Source organism: Bactrocera neohumeralis, chromosome 2, assembly GCF_024586455.1.
Source record: "Bactrocera neohumeralis isolate Rockhampton chromosome 2, APGP_CSIRO_Bneo_wtdbg2-racon-allhic-juicebox.fasta_v2, whole genome shotgun sequence".
NCBI lineage: Eukaryota > Metazoa > Arthropoda > Insecta > Diptera > Tephritidae > Bactrocera > Bactrocera neohumeralis.
The window spans coordinates 53,143,300-53,162,075 of NC_065919.1; the positions used below are offsets into that span (position 1 = coordinate 53,143,300).

General features: G+C 37.8%; 3 protein-coding genes across 3 annotated transcripts; all 3 read left to right on the forward strand.

Moving 5' to 3' along the window:
- Nucleotides 1–3,793: 3,793 nt before the first annotated feature.
- LOC126750819 (V-type proton ATPase 116 kDa subunit a 1-like) lies at nt 3,794–6,664 on the forward strand. The gene is made up of 5 exons (XM_050460552.1): nt 3,794–3,978; nt 4,038–5,900; nt 5,981–6,182; nt 6,248–6,419; nt 6,480–6,664. The coding sequence occupies exons 1-5, from the start codon at nt 3,862–3,864 to the stop codon at nt 6,571–6,573; spliced, it is 2,448 nt and encodes an 815-aa protein (XP_050316509.1). The 5' UTR covers nt 3,794–3,861; the 3' UTR covers nt 6,574–6,664.
- A 2,590-nt stretch (nt 6,665–9,254) lies between these two features.
- On the forward strand, nt 9,255–12,344 carry LOC126750818 (V-type proton ATPase 116 kDa subunit a1-like). The gene is made up of 6 exons (XM_050460551.1): nt 9,255–9,308; nt 9,395–9,533; nt 9,629–11,494; nt 11,572–11,815; nt 11,880–12,051; nt 12,117–12,344. The coding sequence occupies exons 2-6, from the start codon at nt 9,417–9,419 to the stop codon at nt 12,208–12,210; spliced, it is 2,493 nt and encodes an 830-aa protein (XP_050316508.1). The 5' UTR covers nt 9,255–9,308; nt 9,395–9,416; the 3' UTR covers nt 12,211–12,344.
- Nucleotides 12,345–14,977: 2,633 nt separating this feature from the next.
- On the forward strand, nt 14,978–18,284 carry LOC126750873 (uncharacterized). The gene is made up of 5 exons (XM_050460640.1): nt 14,978–15,165; nt 15,221–15,361; nt 15,414–15,544; nt 15,623–15,812; nt 15,875–18,284. The coding sequence occupies exons 1-5, from the start codon at nt 14,978–14,980 to the stop codon at nt 18,174–18,176; spliced, it is 2,952 nt and encodes a 983-aa protein (XP_050316597.1). The 3' UTR covers nt 18,177–18,284.
- Nucleotides 18,285–18,776: the final 492 nt, after the last annotated feature.

Consider the following 18,776-nt stretch of genomic DNA (forward strand, 5'->3'; position numbering starts at 1 on the left):
AGCATTTAGAAAATAATGTAATAATTTTTTTTTTGTTTTAATATTATTTAATAGTAATCTGTGTTTTAGACATAATAAAAAATTATAATTTGGCTATAAGATTTAGATCCAGAGATTCAGAGATTATTACGTGACTAGTCAGGCAAATATATATTTTTTTGTAAAATTTTTGAATCATAAAAAACAAGCTGAAAACTTGTGAATATCAAAATATTAAAAGAATTGATGCATATCGGTCCATGGGAGCATTAGAATATCAAAACAGCTTTTTGATAAGTTTTGAAACTAGCACACGGACACTAATAATGAAGTAAAAATAAAAACATTTCTACTCTTGCAACTTGCAAGAAGCAAAGCCAGTGAAATAGCTTAAGGTGCAAACCGTCTACCAGAGAATAGGAATCCAATCATTTTTATATATACGTGTACTCTATATAACTTATACATTGGCCGACATATTCAGCATAAGATTTGTTAGAAAAACCAAAATTATTTCGTCTATTAACTATTATCATGCCATCACAAACATGTTCCTTGGGTTTCATTCAGGTAGCTCACAGTCGGATGTTCTAAAACCCTGATATTACTTATACGGTACTATTTGATGCATAAAGCTATACTGTTTTGAGTAAAACATGCTCTGTAATTTTCATAGAGTTAACTGAAATATTGGCCGAACATAAAGTCACCTGGAAGTTTAAAAGTCTTTTAATGGGGGCTCAGGGATGTATTGACCCGATTTAAGCCATTTTTGATGTACAGAATAACTTCTGGCAGGAAAGGATTCTTTCTGAATTTCAATTGTGTATTGCATACATTGAAACATAATAGGTTGTCAAAAAAGTCTTGCGGTATTTTCGCTACTAGTTGGCGCTGAAAGAGCGTAGTTCTAATTTTATTCGTCGCATCGGGTCATGCTATACCTTTTTGGAAAGCTCATTTCACGCGCTAACACGTGTTTGATTTATTGTCGTTCATGAGTTATAGCGTCGCAAACATGGAGCAAAATAAAGAGAAAATACGGCATATTTTACAGTACTACTACGATAAAGGCAAAAATGCATCTCAAGCCGCCAATAAAATTTGTGCAGTTTATGGACCCGATACAGTTTCCATTTCCACCGCACAACGATGGTTTCAACGTTTTCGTTCTGGTGGAGAGGTGGTCGAAGATGTGCCACGCTCCGGAAGGCCTGTCGTCGAAAATTGCGATAAAATCGCTTAATTGGTCGAAAGAGACCGGCATAGTAGCAGCCGTCATCGGTCAAGAGCTGGGCATGAGTCATCAAAAATTCATTTTAATTTCAATAAAAAAAAAAAAAAATCAATAAAAATACCGCAAGACTTTTTTGACAAACCATTATTTTCGGTTAAAAGGCAACTATACGTACTGGTGTTCTCATATTCGGTAGCTAGGGGCTTGAACAGTTTTTTTGGGATTTGGACAAATTTTAGTCACATGGTAGCATACTTTAAAGGAATTATTAGTACAATTCTTATTTTTTATTTTTATCAAATAAAATTTAAAATTGTTAAAATAAAGTAGTGGTTGTAGTCCGATTGCACCCATTTTCGCACTCTCACGTAAGAATATGAGAAGAATGTTACGTACTAAATTTAGTCGAAGTCGGTCGAGCGAGTCCCGAGATATGTGATTTCACCAAAGAGTGAGCGGTGCCACGCCAATCGTCCAATTTTTACTCCGGCTCCCATAAAGCCTTCTCATATTGTCTCGGTGGTAAAATTTAATGTCTCTGGCATATTTCATTATTGATTTCTCGCGCTTTTAGTAGTTTTAACAGTACCGTAATATGGAGAGTGAGGGCGGGGTCATGCCTGCTGTTTCAAAATTTGTTCTCACAGGTTTCGCTTGCTACTGCGATCCCCCTTGTCAAATTACAGTATATCTTAATTTAGTGCTTAATTATAGCACTTTATAGGTTGATGACGTTTGTGGGAGTGGCAGTGGTCTGATTACGCTCATCTACGAAACCCGCATACTAAGAAACCCGCATACCAAGTTTTATCAAGATATCTCAATTTTTACTCTAGTTACAGCTTGCATGTATGGACGGACAGACAGACAGTCATCCGGATCAACTTTGATACATACAACCGTTAGGTTAACAAAAGTATTATACTCTCTAGCAACAGGTTGTAAGAGTATAAAAACTTTACACCTACGCCAAGATGAATCTACTTCCAGAATTAATAAAGGTTTATAAATCGGCGAATGGCGTTAAAAGAACTGCAAAAATGACATTATTTTAAAGATTTTGAGGCAAAATCGTAGCAGCTTTGAGTTAAGAGGTTTCAATTAGGTATTTTTAAAGCGCAAATGTAAACTTTGAAATCATCCTGTCTACTATTTTATGCTCAAGTCTTTCGGTGATTACGTTCGAAAAGTCTAAATAAAATTTCAGTCCTAATGTCTGCTTAATGAGTCAAAGTCCGGTTAAAAACATTTTTGAACAAGTGCACTCTGATCATCTCATGAGCATCATCATCAGAGAATAATATTAAGAAAGAGAAAAACTGAAAGCTTTTACAATGTCATTAATAAAATTTGAATAGTAGTCTTGCTGTATACTCTCCGACCAAATTTGAACCGGACTGACTAAAATCGACAAATTAAAAAAAAAAATCGACTTCTAATCTACTTTTGAGTCAATTCAATCAACGCTTAATAAAATTTTGTATACACTTGTTATAAGTCTCGATCTTCGGTGCCTTCAGTGACCGACGTTTAGTAGCTTTAACAAACCCATGGCACTCGAATTCGGTGGCTGAGCGATGACTCTCGTTTCGAGTTTGACGAAAGAGTCAATCAAAATCATGTTAGATTGTGACGGCGCATTATCATTGCGACAAATCCAGGAATTATCTTCCTAAAAATCCAGTCGTTTATGACGTATTGCTTTATGTAGACGCATCGAAACAATCAAGTTATATCTCTTATAAACTTTTTGACCCTGTGGAACGTATTCAGGGTGAACCACACCACGGTAATGATAGAAAACGATGAGCATAACCTTGATTTACAACCGTTTTTGAAGTGGATTTTTCGGTTTCGGCTCATTTTTGGAACGCTATTCGCTAGATTGTCGAAAAGTTTCGACGTCATATTCACAAACCCATCTCAAATCACCAGAATGAGGTGTTTGATCAATGTAGGGTCCTCAGCTACGTTGTCATGCATCTCTTTTGCGACCTCTACTCGCCGTTGCTTTAACAAAAAATTTATGTCAAATGTGACACAATTCATATCCAAAACATTAACCAAAATGTGTCAAGTCGATCTATTAGAGATGTTGAGACACTCTGCTATCTCTTTGATGCCAACACGACGATTTTCAAACACTTTTTCGATGTATTTGCCATGTTCAAAGGTATATGACTCGAATGAGGCAAGTTTTCGATGACACCATTCAAAAACTGGTGTTCTTGATAAACTAGAATTCCTAGTACATTTCTATAATATTTTCAACGATTTCATAGTCGTGATACAATGGAATCACACACACCAATTCAAATTTCAAGAAAACATGTAGATCAAACTTCACACGTACCTAAAAAAAGTTTGAGAAAAAATCGGTTTAGGCGCACAGGGTTCAGTTCAAGTGAAAATTGATCAGTTTATATATTTTTCTAAATCTTAGAATAGCCTGCTGTACCTGAAATTAAATCTGATATTTCTCCATATCAAGGTAAGGTTCGATAAATAGTTATATAGTACATGTGTATGTATGCTCTCTGACCTATGCACTTATATACTCGTATTATTGGGTTCCATAATAATTTAATTTCTCCTTTTCACTTTTCATAAATCTCTAAATATCTATACTTTAGCAAAGCTTCACCATGGGGGATATGTTTCGTAGCGAAAAGATGGCGCTATGCCAATTGTTCATACAACAAGAAGCTGGCTATAGCACTGTTTCCGAACTGGGCGAGATCGGCTGTGTGCAATTTCGTGATGTGAGTTCATTTCTTCCATAGAAATTATTACATAGACTTATTTAAAATTGCTATTTTAGCTAAACGCTAATGTCAATTCATTCCAACGTCATTACGTAACCGAAGTGCGTCGTTGCGATGAGCTAGAGCGTCAATTGCATTACATTGAAAGTGAATTGAAAAAGGATGGTATTGAACTGAGCGAATTGACTGATGATCTGCCGCTAGCGCCGAATCCGCGTGATATTAGCGATCTTGAGGCCACGCTCGATAAAGTGGAGACAGAAATAAGTGAACTCGCACAAAATAATGTCAACCTCAAGAGCAACTACACCGAGTTAAACGAGCTGTGCATAGTGTTAGAGAAGACGCAAACATTCTTTAGTGATGTCATGGATGCACCGTCGCAGTTTGGTAGCGATGATGCACACGCGCAATCACGTGGCCAATTGGGATTCGTGGCCGGCATACTGAATCGTGAGCGCTCGTTCGCATTCGAGCGCATGCTTTGGCGAATATCGCGCGGTAACATTTATGTTAAGCGTGCTGATTTGGAAGAACCCCTAATAGATCCATATACCGGTCTTGAGGTTTACAAAACCGTTTTTGTGGTTTTCTATCAAGGTGAGCAGTTGAATACGCGTATCAAGAAAGTTTGCAACGGGTTTCGTTCATCCCTGTATCCTTGCCCAGCGGCGCATGCCGAACGCGAAGATATGTTGCGTGGTGTGAAGATCCGTTTGGAAGACTTAAAATTGGTGATAAGTCAAACAGCTGATCATAGACGTTTAGTGCTATCGAACACTATCAAAAACTTACCCCGATGGATGGTCATGGTGCAGAAAATGAAAGCCATCTATCATACATTGAATATGTTCAATATAGATGTGACCAAAAAATGTCTAATCGGTGAAGGTTGGGTGCCAAGAAACGACTTGGAAAATGTTAAGCAAGCGCTCGCAGCTGGTTCGGTTGCTGCCGGCAGCACGCTACCGTCGTTTATGAATGAGCTCGAGACCGAACAAACACCACCAACCTTTAATCGGGTCAATAAGTTTACAAATGGTTTTCAACATCTCATCGACGCCTACGGCATGGCCAATTATCGCGAAGTGAATCCGGCGCTTTACAGTTGCATAACATTTCCCTTTCTGTTTGCCGTCATGTTTGGTGATTTGGGACATGGATTTTGCATATTCCTATTTGCGCTCTGGATGGTTTTGGATGAGGATCGTTTGAGTAGGAAACGTGGCGGTGAAATCTGGAATATATTTTTTGGCGGCCGTTATATTATACTACTTTTGGGACTTTTCTCCATGTACACTGGTTTTCTGTATAATGATATATTTTCAAAGTCGCTCAACATTTTCGGCTCTGGTTGGAGAATAGACTACAATACCAGCACCGTCTTGACAAATCCCAGCCTACAATTAGATCCAGGCGTTGCATCTTTTAAAACTTACCCTTTGGGTGTGGATCCCATTTGGCAATTGGCTGATAATAAAATTATATTTCTCAACACCTTTAAAATGAAGATGTCAATTATTATCGGTGTGGCTCATATGATTTTCGGCGTTTGTTTGTCTGTGGTGAATTTTATGTACTTTAAGAAGTATTCGCTGATATTCTTGGAATTCATACCGCAAATACTTTTCCTCATCCTACTGTTCGGCTACATGTGCTTTATGATGTTCTACAAATGGGTTAAATATACGCCGAAGACCGATTATTTGCCCGATTCGCCCGGTTGTGCGCCATCCGTTCTCATTTATTTCATCAATATGATGCTGTTTAGCGATTCACCACAGCTACCAGGTTGCGACGAGTACATGTTCGTGGCACAGCCGTCACTGGAGAAGATCTTCGTAGTATTGGCTATAATTTGCATTCCTTGGATTTTGTTAGGCAAACCGTTGTACATCATGGCTATGCGGAAACTTCGTGTAAGTTTATAATCAAGAAATTCAAAATAATTGTTAAAGAAAATTTAAAATATGTGCATATTATTATGCGCTCTCTTCAGGCCAAGCGGCAAATTACTATATCAAGTTTAGGTAAAATGGCAGAGGAAGGCGGCAGCCATGATGTGCACGACGAAGAGGACGATGAACCAATTAGCGAAATATGGATACATCAAGCTATACACATGATCGAATACATACTAAGTACTATATCGCACACCGCTTCCTATTTGCGTTTGTGGGCCCTGTCGTTGGCGCATGCAGGTTCGTTCAGCACATCGTGTTGTTTGAAAATCGTAGCTATTTTATTTATATTCTTCCTGCAATAGAACTTTCTGAAGTACTCTGGAATATGGTACTTTCGGAGGCCCTTAAATTAAGTGGCTATCCGGCAGCCATTGCTTTATACTTTATTTTCGGCGCTTGGGTTTTGCTTACCATAGCTATTATGATTTTGATGGAGGGCTTGTCGGCCTTCTTGCATACCTTACGTTTGCATTGGTAAGTTTGTCTATTTTTGGTGTGTTATATTACTCAAATTTAATGGGTGCGTATTTTCAGGGTTGAATTTATGAGCAAGTTCTATACTGGCGCGGGATATGCATTTGTGCCTTTCAGTTTCAAAGTGTTATTGCACAAAGATGAAGATGATTGAGTTCATTAAAGAATATACGAAATAATTTTATCAATCAGATATTGTTGTTCCTAATTTCAAAGTTCATTAAACACAACACTGTATATCCATATGAGTAATCTGAATTTGTTTTTCTTTTGCATATAACAATCCGGCATTTCTTATCGTATTTTTTCATATATTTCTCGGAGAAGTTTCTTTAATATAAACTTTAAGCAACTTTTTGTTTCTTTCCTGCGTTTTCAGGTTGCACTTATATGGAACTGTCTTCGCGCAGTTTAATTCGGTATTATAAATGAAAAACATCCACAAAATATATAGAAAAAAATCAATTACACTCTCAATTAAAATTGTCTCAAAAAATTCGTTAAAATTACCGTTTTACATGGAATGGGAGCAAGACTTAGTCTTATTTTTGTTGTAGCAATAATTTAATAAATAAATTCAAATAAAAGTGTATGAAAATTTTCACTTTTTTTCTATTACTTCCGTTGTTGTTGTGATACTTATGCTTTTTAGACATAAACTATTTTTTTTAAGTACATAAATATTTCTTTAGAATATCATATATCATTTCAATTCATTTCACTGTTTCAAAATATGCACTTTTCCTAATTTTTATCAACACATAATTCCGTTATTTATTCAACACTCACCTTGTGCGCATTGGAAGTTATATTTTTGAATACCATATTATGACTGTATTTGCTGGTCAGTATTGAACGAACATTTAATCGAAACTATCGAATTTGATTGAAAGATTTCACTTAGCCCAGCCTAATGAGCCGCCTTATCACTCTGCGTTAATAATTTGGTGCTCGTCAATCAACGGGATTATTTTTATGTTTAGAGCAAAGGGAAATGAAAAATATTTATTCTTTAATACAGTCAGATGCCATAATTAGGTTTCTAATGAGGTTTTTGGTGCACCAAAAATCGTAAGAATTCATAAATCGGTATGAAGGATTAAATTTGTTTTTAAGAATATATGAAAAATACGATTTAAAATCCCTACAATTGGTAGTTGTGATATATTTATGATAGCGCATTTATACATATGTATATACTTGAGCCATTAATTGTAACTTAGAAGCCTTCCAGCACGCATTGAAGAAAACAGAGCAGCCGTAGTTGAGTGTGTACACGAAAACCGTGGAGAGTCGATTCGGCGCCGTTCGCAACAACTCGGACTGTCGTTCCATAGACTTGGCGCATTTTACGTTGAGATCTTAAATCGAAAGCGTACAAAATACAGCTTGTGCAAGAACTAAAGCCGCTAGATCTTCCCAAGCGACATCGCTCCGCTCTATGGGTTCTTGAAAAGTTCCAAGAAGATCCGACATTTTCGAACCAAATTTTGTTTAGCGATGAGGACAATTTTTGAGGCCTTGAAACAAAACATCACGCGTGTTATTTGCCAGTTACCAGGCGAAATGCCCGAACGAGTCATTGAAAATTGAACTAATCGTATAGACCATCTGAGACGTAGCCGCTGCCAACATTTGAAAGAGATAATCTTAAAAAAATAAATGCCAAAAAATGTTCTTTTGAATGATAAAACATTCTCTATTAAATTTGAGGTTTCGGGGATTTTTTTTTTAAGTAGGGAATCTTAAAATGGATCACCCTTTACTTTGCTGTTTTGATACGTCTTCGAGAAGAAATTTTTCGTTTAGAAAATATCTACATTACTTCTACTGTTTCTGGTTCGCGTCATGGTTCCATTGAAGCCATTAAAAGTTATTTGACGAAGGCAATATTTGACAGGATTATATGACCGATTTCATATATGAAGTTTCTTCATTGAAAGAGAGTGAGAGAGAGATGGGTGTAGCTCAAGTTGTCTGTAAATTAGCTAAGTTATTTTTTTTAATTTCCTTGAATTTCACGCGTTCATACTTTGGTAAAGACAGTAGCTTAGTTAAGATCGCTAGAAAAGAAGGTAATTCTGGTGGTAAGAGCGGGCACTCTGATTACTTCAGATTTGTTGATTGTTATTTGCTTAGTATAATATTATTTTTCCTATAAATTGTGGATATTTTTGTTTTTTATTAAAACTAAATTTAAACATTTGGTAATACAAAGGTTGCTTGAAAGCATATCTGAGTTCAAAGTTGAGATAGCTAGGAAACAAAGCAAATGAGGTTGACGTTATGGCAAAATGTAACCCCTCTCGAAAGATTGAATATAGTGCAAGTTAGAGCCTTAATGTGGTCGAAATTGTTTAAACGCCAATAAAAGAAGATAAATGACATGGGAGAGTATCCCAAAATGGTCTTTACTTTTCTACGGTTTCATATCGGTAATTCCAATTACAATTTTGGGTATCATAATTCATATGCGAAAATAAGGTTATCACTTTTCGGCGCATGTTTCTTTTTTTCCTTTGATTTTCCCTTCAATTGTAAGGGCTGAGTTAAACCGGGAAACATTTTAGAGTAATGCTGCACCTTGAAATTTAATTCTCCAATGAACTATCTTTTTAACAAAGTATGCTAGACTCAAACGCTTGCTAAAGCAAATACTCTTGCTCAGTTCATTCAATGCTGAACTTATAGACTTATAGACCGTATGTAGGGTGTGAAATCCGCAATTAGTGATTATTTGATTGATTGAAAACTCAGGTGGCTATTGAAGACCCATACTTTACGATTATTCATTTTACAACGAAGTAAAAGTAAGCAAGAATTTTCAGTGTTGGTCTGGCAGTGGCAGTGGAAGCAGTCTTTGAAAAATAGTAACGGTGCTGCACTGAGGTGAGAGTTGGTAGTTGTAGAAAAGTGAATTTTGTTACTGAAGGAGTAAAGGAGAAATATTAAATGTTATAACGCTGTCCTTACAGGTAGATACAAAAAAACACAAACATGGGGAGCATGTTCCGCAGCGAAAAGATGACGCTGTGTCAAGTCTTTCTGGCACCAGAGGCGGCTTACAATAACATGGCAGATCTGGGTGAACTTGGCTGTGTGCAGTTTCGCGATGTAAGTTGAAAAATTAAATTTTACTCAATATTCATTTCCACTTTTCTACGCACGGAAGCCACATATTAATCTGCCATGCGTTCTTCTCCTTGCAGCTAAATCAGGATGTTACTAATTTTCAGCGCAAGTTTGTGAACGAGGTGCGTCGCTGCGATGAAATGGAACGCCAGATACGTTATATCACCAGAGAACTGGAGGCAGATGGCTTTAAGCTGAAAGATGTTTTTGACGACATACCCGGTGCGCCTAATCCACGCGAGGTATACGAATTGGAGTCTAATTTAGAGAAGGCCGAGTGTGAGATACGCGAAATGGCGGAGAATAATGTTAACTTGAAATCCAATTTGCTGGAACTCACTGAACTCAGCAAAGTGCTAGAAAAGACGCAAATATTTTTCACTGAACAAACCGTTATCAATATGGAGGAGCATGCGAACAGCGGCAAATTCACTGGTGAACATCGCGGTCATTTGGGTTTCGTTGCTGGTGTGTTGAGCCGTCATCGGCTGTTTGCTTTTGAGCGTATGCTTTGGCGTATATCACGTGGTAATATGTTGGTGAAATATGCCGACATCGAAGAGCCGCTGTCAGATCCACGCACCGGTGCTATGATTTATAAGTCAGCTTTTGTGGTATTCTATCAGGGTGAGCAATTGAATGCACGTATAAAGAAGGTGTGCACCGGTTTCCATGCCGCGCTCTATCCCTGTCCGAATGCGCACGATGAACGTGCAGATATGCTGAAGGGTGTACAAACACGTTTGGAAGACTTAAAGTTGGTGATGAAACAGACGGAGGATCAACGTAATGTCATATTGTCAGGTATAGCCAAGCACCTGCCCTATTGGTCCATTAAAATTACGAAAATGAAGGCGATCTATCATACATTGAACTACTTTAATATCGATGTGACCAGCAAGTGTTTAATTGGTGAGGCTTGGGTGCCGACTTTGGATCTGGAGGAGGTGCAACAAACCATCGCAAATGGTTCGGCCACAACGGGCAGCACTAGCTCATTTCTAACGGTAATGGAAACAAAGAAAACTCCACCCACTTATTATCGTACCAATAAATTTACGCGCGGCTTTCAAACGCTAATCAATGCTTACGGTATGGCCTGTTATCGCGAGGTGAACCCGGCGCTTTACACTTGCATCACATTTCCATTCCTTTTTGCCGTGATGTTTGGTGATTTGGGTCACGGTTTCATTATGTTCTTGATTGGTTTCTGGATGGTGATTGATGAAAAACGGCTGATGCGTATGAAGGGTGGTGAAATTTGGCGCATCATGTTCGGCGGTCGTTATATAATTATGCTGCTCGGTCTCTTCTCCATGTACACGGGCTTCACTTATAATGACACCTTTTCGAAATCCTTCAATGTATTTGGTTCGAAATGGCGCATAAATTACAATACCAGCACTGTGTTAGCCAATGCCAACTTGCAACTTAATCCCACAACATCCACAATCGGCACTTATCCGTGGGGTATGGATCCCATTTGGCAGTTGGCGGCCAATAAGATTATCTTCTACAACTCCTACAAGATGAAATTGTCCATCATTTTCGGTGTTTTACACATGGTTTTCGGTGTTTGTCTGTCGGTGGAGAATATGGTGTATTTCAAGAAGTATGCATATATATTCTTAGAGTTTGTGCCACAGGTACTCTTCTTGATTCTATTATTCGGCTATATGGCATTCATGATGTTCTACAAATGGGTGCAATATTCGCCCACAACCGATTACGAGCCAAATCAGCCGGCATGCGCACCTTCGGTTTTGATTTATTTCATCAATATGATACTGTTTAAAGCGTCACCGCAACTTGCTGGTTGTAATATGTACATGTTTAGCTGTCAGGTGATGCTTGAGCGCGTGTTCTGGATAGTCGCCTTAATTTGCATACCATGGATGTTGGTTGGCAAACCTCTATACATACAGTGCAAACGGGCATTCGAGGTATGTTTCCCTATTTAATACTAAATAAACTACAGTTAGGTAGAGTATCAATGTAAAAATCAACCATCTTCGAATAGGTAAAGAGTGAACCATTGGCAGTTATCGATAAGATAGAGATCCAAGAAGGCGATGTTGTCATTGAGGCCACTCTTACGGATCCCGTACCGCATGCGCATCACGAGGATGAAGACGAGGAGGAGGAGGAGCCCATGAGTGAAGTTTGGATTCACCAGGCCATTCACACCATTGAGTATGTGTTGAGTACCATTTCGCATACAGCCTCGTATCTACGTTTGTGGGCTCTATCTTTGGCACATGCGGGTAATTTCAAATGGTGAAAATGTTAATGTTTTAGTATAAATGATTTATTTTTGTTCTCTCTTAGAATTATCGTATGTGCTGTGGCTTATGGTTATGCAGAAAGGTCTGCATTTTGGCGGCTATGCTGGCGCAATTGGCCTGTACTTCATTTTCTGGGCTTGGGCATTACTGACCATAGCCATTATGATATTTATGGAAGGCCTTTCAGCTTTTCTGCATACGCTGCGTTTACATTGGTAAGTGAAATATACAGTTTATATGGTTTAATTTTACATACATGTTTGTATACTCAATATTTCAGGGTCGAGTTCATGTCGAAATTCTACTCCGGCACTGGTCATGCTTTCGAGCCATTCAGCTTCAAGGCCATTATGGAAGCCACTGAAGATGATTAATTTTTTTTCTTTATAATAACATGAGCATGTGAAATTCAAAATTTTTATTTTCGATTTATTATTAAACAATTAATATTGTTATTTGCAAAGTGCAGTGAAAAAATTAAATTGTATTAAATTGAATAACATCGTAATTATCTCTCATATTTTTATATATTAGAGAGTAAAAATTTTATGGAATCGTATTTTAATACTTTTTCTTGATCCAAAATTTGGATCAAAGTTTACCCTGACTAGTTAAGTTATGTTTGAGAGAGTTATCGTAATGAGTGTGTGCCTGACAGCTATGGCATAAAGCGCACAAGAAGAGCAATCATACTGTAGCTAGCTTACTTTACACGTGACAACCATCCACATTTGTTAACGCGAAGATGCATGTTTTGGCATGAGAGATCTAGCAGAAACCCTCATATGCGTGAAAAAATCTAAACGAACATTGAGAATATAGTAATGATAGATTAGATTAGATTCATTCAATACAACGGTGGTCCGAAAAAAAAAATAATGATGAATTTTTTCTCAACATAATCTTTTTTTTACTCGACACACTAGACCCAGAGGCCTTCAAACTACTGTCAACAGTTTAAAATATATAAATGCAAAATCTGCTCGCCGAGTGACTTTTTTAGTTCGTAGACTAATTCGACTAATTTGGAAAAGGCCATGGTTTTTCCTCGCCAATTAAAGCCATTTTTCTGTATCGACATCGAATTGACTCAATAATTCGATTTTGTGGAGCTCTGTTTCTGTTTGACCCAACTCTCGATGTAGTTGACATCTTGTAAATGATAAAAAATGGCCTGCCTCGGTTCGGCTTTGCAGGAGATGTACCAATTGAAGTCCACAGTCTAATACGCGGCATCCATCGTAACTCTTTATGTGCGATCACATTAAAACTCATTAAACCCATTTCTGACGGCCGCCGTTCGTTTCAACAACAAGGCTCGGAAGATAACCCCATCCTCTCTTCATATAACGGTACTCTTGAAAACTACTAAGCACAATAAAACAATTACAAAATATGCCAGAGACATATATCCGAGATGGTAAGGACGGTTTTTATGAAAGGCATTGTGAATTGGCAATTGCCCATTGAACAATGGGCGTGGCATCGCCCACTTTTTGGTTGAATCCAATATCTCGGGATCCGACCAACCGATTTCGACAAAATTTAGTGTGTGACATTTTTTACATTCTTATGTCACATTGTGAAAATGGATGAAATCGGACTACAATCCCGCCTACTCTCATATAGCACAATTTTGAATTCCATTTGATTCTCTCAATTTCCACTGTACACATAAATATCAAGTAATTAATATAATGGTATACAATTTTGCACTAATAATGTCTTTAAAGTATTCTACCTTATGACCAAATATTGTTCAAATCAAACAAAAACTGTTCAAGTCCTTAGGTACCGAATATGTGGACCCCGTTAGCTATAGTTGACTTTTGACAAAAAATATCGGTCAATGTGTGAGATATATATTTGAAATTCAGAGATAATCTTTTCCTGACAATAATATATCTGTGTGTCAAAGATGGTTTCAATCGGGTCTATACTTTCCAGAGCCCCCATATTAGTAATATAAAGTTTTTGACCAATATCTGAGTTATCCCAATGGAATTACAGAACATGTTTTATTGATAACGGTGTATCTTAGTGCCTAAACTAGATAAAATAGAACGAAAACTGAAACTAGCCTCCACATAATTAATGTCAGGATTTTCGAACATTCGGCCGACTCCATATGATTGGTGATTGTATGTGAGGTACCTTAATGAAACCCAGGGAGCAGTCTTTTAGTATGTGGCATGATAATAACCCAGTATATGGGAGACTACAAACAATGACTTTCGTTTTTCTAACAAGCCTTATACCGAATATGTCGGTATAAGTTATGTATCTCTAAAGTTCCTTGAATTTCGATCCTCTGGTTTTGATTCTTGGAAGTTGCAAGAGTATAAACTGTTCGGTTGCACCCGAACTTAGCACTCGATTACTTGCTTTATTTTTATTGTAAAATTTTAAATTTTAAATTTTAAGGAACATCTATTTTCCTCAACTGTTCCAATATTTGGAACAATATCAGTTGTAGGACAAAGGCTAAAAAAATCGAGCATTTAAAAGAAGAGTTAAAAAACGTACGGTTATTCTAAGGAAAACTCTCAAGTTTTCAAAGAACGCTTAAAATATTTGCTTTTGAGTTTAAGAATAAATTTAATAAGGTAGAAGGGAAAGAGCGATTTCTGCGTGACAAAAATAAGAATTGGCTACAATCGTCAATTGAATTTCTTGCCAAAACGAGTTTGGAAAGAAACCAACTACTCATTGAGCAGCTATTTTTTATAGCTTTTGATCAAATGTTTGGGAAACCCATATAAACTCATAAAAAAAAAAAAAAAACATTTTGAATGACTGCATTTTTTTGGAAATTTTGTATCATTCTTTTTATTAAGGTAAGTAAGTAAGATGTACATATGAATAGTTACAATATTTCGCATGCTTTGAAAACTGCAATGAACTTCTAAATGCAACTGCAAAAGTCAGCAAAATAAGTTCCAACTTTTAAACTCAGCAAAAGAGCTGACACAAACACCAACATCTGGTCTAGGTCGAAATATATATTTCATAATAATAACAATAACAAAGAGAAGGTGAAATATTTTTAAAATAATTGTTTATTTAGCAACGCGAGCGACAAGATTTACAGCTAGTCGGAATTTACACTTCTCAGTGCGCGGTTAATTAGACTGAAGAAAGATGTCCCTACTTAAGGCATCAATAGTGCCAATGTTAGCTTTATTAATCACAATATGTGCATCCTCGGCGTTTGCGGACCTATTAGTACAGTTGAATGTGAATCGGCCCTTGAACGATGTGAATGAGAAATTTGTTAGTTTTACAGTGGATCCGTCGGACTTATATCATGCGCTCGATGGCTCAAATAGGTGAGCTTGACAACACTTTATTTAAGATAAAATATTACTGTGTTTTCAATTACAGAAAAACGCTCACTCAAATGGCCACAATGCTGGGCACTTCGTACGTAAAATTTTCGGATAATTATAATTTCATACCAGATACCGATACGAAATATCGAAATCCGACAAAAACTATATGGAAAGGATTCAATCGCTGGACGAGGTAAGTGTACAAGCAAATGATGAGTGAATTTATAATAAAAATGTTTTCACAGTGCCGTAAATTGGACCATGATTATGCCACTGCCATATGAAGCTGGCGAATGGGATCCCATGGAGTCGCTGAGAATATTGAACACCTCTTATACAACGGGTATAACCGATTGCATATGGCAGCTTGGTACAGGTAGGAAGCGAGCGAAAGCTGAAAAGCATTGTTGAAAAGTTTAGTACTACAAGTTTTAGAAAATGCTCTTCGTTTTAGAGTTTGGCCCTAGTGTTTCGGAGTATTTCAACGACTTAAACACATTAAGTTTGATGGTGGATACATTTGGTCCCTATGTTGATGATTGGGAAGTTACTGGCGCAGAAATGCCTTCGGGCAGCACGAATGAAGATATACGACGTTACATCGAGTACAGCAAGGACATGAATGCGGCCTTCAATTGGCTACAGTAAGTTTTCACAATATGAATTATTTTTGTATTTATACTTAGAATGCTTTCAACACTCACAGACCGGCAGATGCTTCGACTTCAAACGCATTGTTTGGCACGGTCTACGAAAGCGATCGAGTTTTGCGCGCCATGTTGAATGAGAAAGTTCCAGTTTGGTTAAACTTCATGCCCAAAGAACGGACAAATAAGTCAAAGCGGGGAAGCAGCGGTGTTATTAGCGGTAGTGAAACAATGGAGGATATCACCGAGGTGCTACGTTGGGCACAGACGCTTGGCGAAGCGGCAAGCTCGGGTTTTGATGCGGTATTCCGACGCATGGAACTACATGATTTGGAGCGACCTAGTCAAAGTTTCTTTACAACTTTGGTATTCAAGAAAGTGATGGGTTCACGCGTATTTCCCGCACGCCCCTTCACCATATTTTTACGCAGTAACAAGCTTTACACGCACTGTGCAAATACAGTATCGGGCGGCATAGCGTTTATGATTGTCAATCCCGATGATGAATCCAAACAAATATCCATTAGGTCCGCCACAAAGATATCGGGTGATGAGTACTGGCAATATATTTTGACATTTAAGAAGAATCATGCCTATTTGAACAATGAGAAGTTGACTCTAAACTCGACGCTGCCACCACAAATTAAGACGAAGAGTCCAAATAAGTCGATACAATTGAATTCACCTGGAAAATCCATTGGCTTCTGGGTACTACCAAATGCTGATCTGGAACATTGTCAGTTTACAGAGATTGATGTTGACGAATTGGAACGCGACTCGGAAGAGGAAAAAGTGTCGCATAAACAGATTTCGTCGTCGGATAAATTGCTGCAACAACTTATACAGGAAACAGCGCTACCCGACGATGCTATGATGAGAAATAATCACCGTGGACGTCGTTATGCTACTCGTGCCCGTCATGTTGTGTTGAAAGATAAAGACGAACATATGGAATCTTTGGCCAAACTCTTTGAGCCGCTCTCTCTCGAAGAAAAGTCGCCGAAAAAACGTGAGGAAGCAATCGAGGATCGACGAACAGCAACATTGAAATGGATTAAGGATTTGTTGGATACTGCCATGCAGGATGGTGACGATTTGTTTTCGTTGAAACGAAATACACGTAGCGTGGATGATTACTTCGGCGCCATCTTCGGTACGAAGGGTGCCCAAAAAAGATCACCTATAGTTAAGAAAATTACCGAAATTCGCAAACCAGAAAAGAAATCCATTAAACCAGCTTACGATCCAGAGCATTTCAATGAGGAGGAGTTTTTTAATAAAATGGGTACAGAAGACCAACCCGAATTGCCACGTGTGCCGGAAGGTGATGTGCACCTAACGCATATTACCAATGTGGAGGGTGAAGATGCTAATGAGTCCAAAGAGCGTGGGCAGAAGAAACTAGCAACTATGAAAATACAAGGTACAATTGGCAAAGAGACACGAAATGAAATGAAACCGGTACGCTTACTACCCACCGAGTTCTACGAGGCAATGCCAGTACGGAGTTCTGAACAAAGTCAATTCATGAAGCCGCACAAATGGAACGCACTCTTATTTCCCGAGCCTTTTACGAAAAAATCAATTATTAGCGACAAGAAATTGAAAAGTAACACGCTCGCCGAATCTACTGATTTCCACGACGCCGATGCTGATGTGGAAAAAGTGCACACGGCGCAATTTCAAAGCGGTGGTCAGCTAGCTGAAGACTTTCTGCGTGCACAAGAAGAACTGGCACGCACTTTCCTACGCGACCACGAGCAGAAAGAACATGTCGAGAAAAGCAACAAAAAAGAGCTGAGTGAAAGGCATGCAGAAAGTGAGGATGTGATGCTGGAGAAAATCAAATCATTACGCAGTAAATATATTGACTACTTGGCGGAGAATTTGGAGAACTACTTCAATGAGCGCGGTATTGTCGGCAATTTGGATATGCAAAAGAGTTTAGAGCGCACCACTGCGCCCTCGACAACGGAAGCACCTTGGTGGAATTTAAGTTCGCTGCGTAAACGCCGTTCGCCACGCGCTTTGCGTTATCAAATGCCTGACGATGCATGGCTTACGAATATGATCACCAAAGACGAAGAGTTGCTGCCATTGGGTAGCATAATGCCCGAACGTTTGGTGGACAGCGAACGAGTTTCGAGAGTTTCCAACCATTTACCAATGCATGATGAAATAAGCCATAAAAAATACAACGGTTATTTAAGAACAGTTAAAGATAATGTTAATAAGGTCGTAGACATAGTGACGAAGCATGTTAGCGAGTGGTATAATACATTCACGAAGCCTGTGGAAGATGCGCAGGATGAGTCGAATGGCAACAGATTGAAAATAACAAGAGGAAAGAGTAGGTATTGAGCAAAAAAGCAACGGATTTACGAATATAAAGAAATTTAAGCAATGAATAAAATAATTCTCAAGCAAGTCATGTTGCAGTCCGCAATAAATTTATGAGTTTGCATGGCTTTTTTGATGTACAAATATGAATAAATAAAAAGAGTTGTAAAATAATTGCATTGAACAAAAAAAAATTAAAATATTTATGTTACATTTTCAACCTTGATAAGTTTTGGCGGGAAATGTTTTTGATTTATTAGACTAGCATATGTTACAACGGAGTAATAACAGTAGTTATTTATGACAAAAACATTTTAATGTTTCCAAACTGTTGTTTTTTTAATTTGCATAAAAACAAGTAAGGAAAAGCTAAATTCGGATGCAACCGAAAATTTAATACTATCACAATTTGTAAAGATCAAAGGAGGGGAAATAACTTCAGGTGTTGACAAAACTGCGTATTAAAAAAATGTTGCGAAATAATTCAACAATTATTGTCCGACGAAAATTATGTAAAAATCATGCCCATTTGATCTCATTAGGTCTGACATGAACCGAAGAGGCTAAATTTAATATATTGCGATTATGTGCAAAACGCCAACGAGAAGACCAGAATTGATG

Excerpts from the sequence above, each read along its gene's own strand:
- LOC126750819 (XM_050460552.1), top strand. The coding sequence starts at position 3,862 with ATGGGGGATATGTTTCGTAGCGAAAAGATGGCGCTATGCCAATTGTTC. Across the intron at positions 5,901-5,980 it reads TGGCTATGCGGAAACTTCGT|GCCAAGCGGCAAATTACTAT; the intron begins GTAAGTTTATAA and ends CGCTCTCTTCAG. Across the intron at positions 6,183-6,247 it reads CCTGTCGTTGGCGCATGCAG|AACTTTCTGAAGTACTCTGG; the intron begins GTTCGTTCAGCA and ends TTCCTGCAATAG.
- LOC126750818 (XM_050460551.1), top strand. The coding sequence starts at position 9,417 with ATGGGGAGCATGTTCCGCAGCGAAAAGATGACGCTGTGTCAAGTCTTT. Across the intron at positions 11,495-11,571 it reads AGTGCAAACGGGCATTCGAG|GTAAAGAGTGAACCATTGGC; the intron begins GTATGTTTCCCT and ends ATCTTCGAATAG. Across the intron at positions 11,816-11,879 it reads TCTATCTTTGGCACATGCGG|AATTATCGTATGTGCTGTGG; the intron begins GTAATTTCAAAT and ends GTTCTCTCTTAG.
- LOC126750873 (XM_050460640.1), top strand. The coding sequence starts at position 14,978 with ATGTCCCTACTTAAGGCATCAATAGTGCCAATGTTAGCTTTATTAATC. Across the intron at positions 15,166-15,220 it reads GCGCTCGATGGCTCAAATAG|AAAAACGCTCACTCAAATGG; the intron begins GTGAGCTTGACA and ends TTTCAATTACAG. Across the intron at positions 15,545-15,622 it reads CATATGGCAGCTTGGTACAG|AGTTTGGCCCTAGTGTTTCG; the intron begins GTAGGAAGCGAG and ends TCTTCGTTTTAG.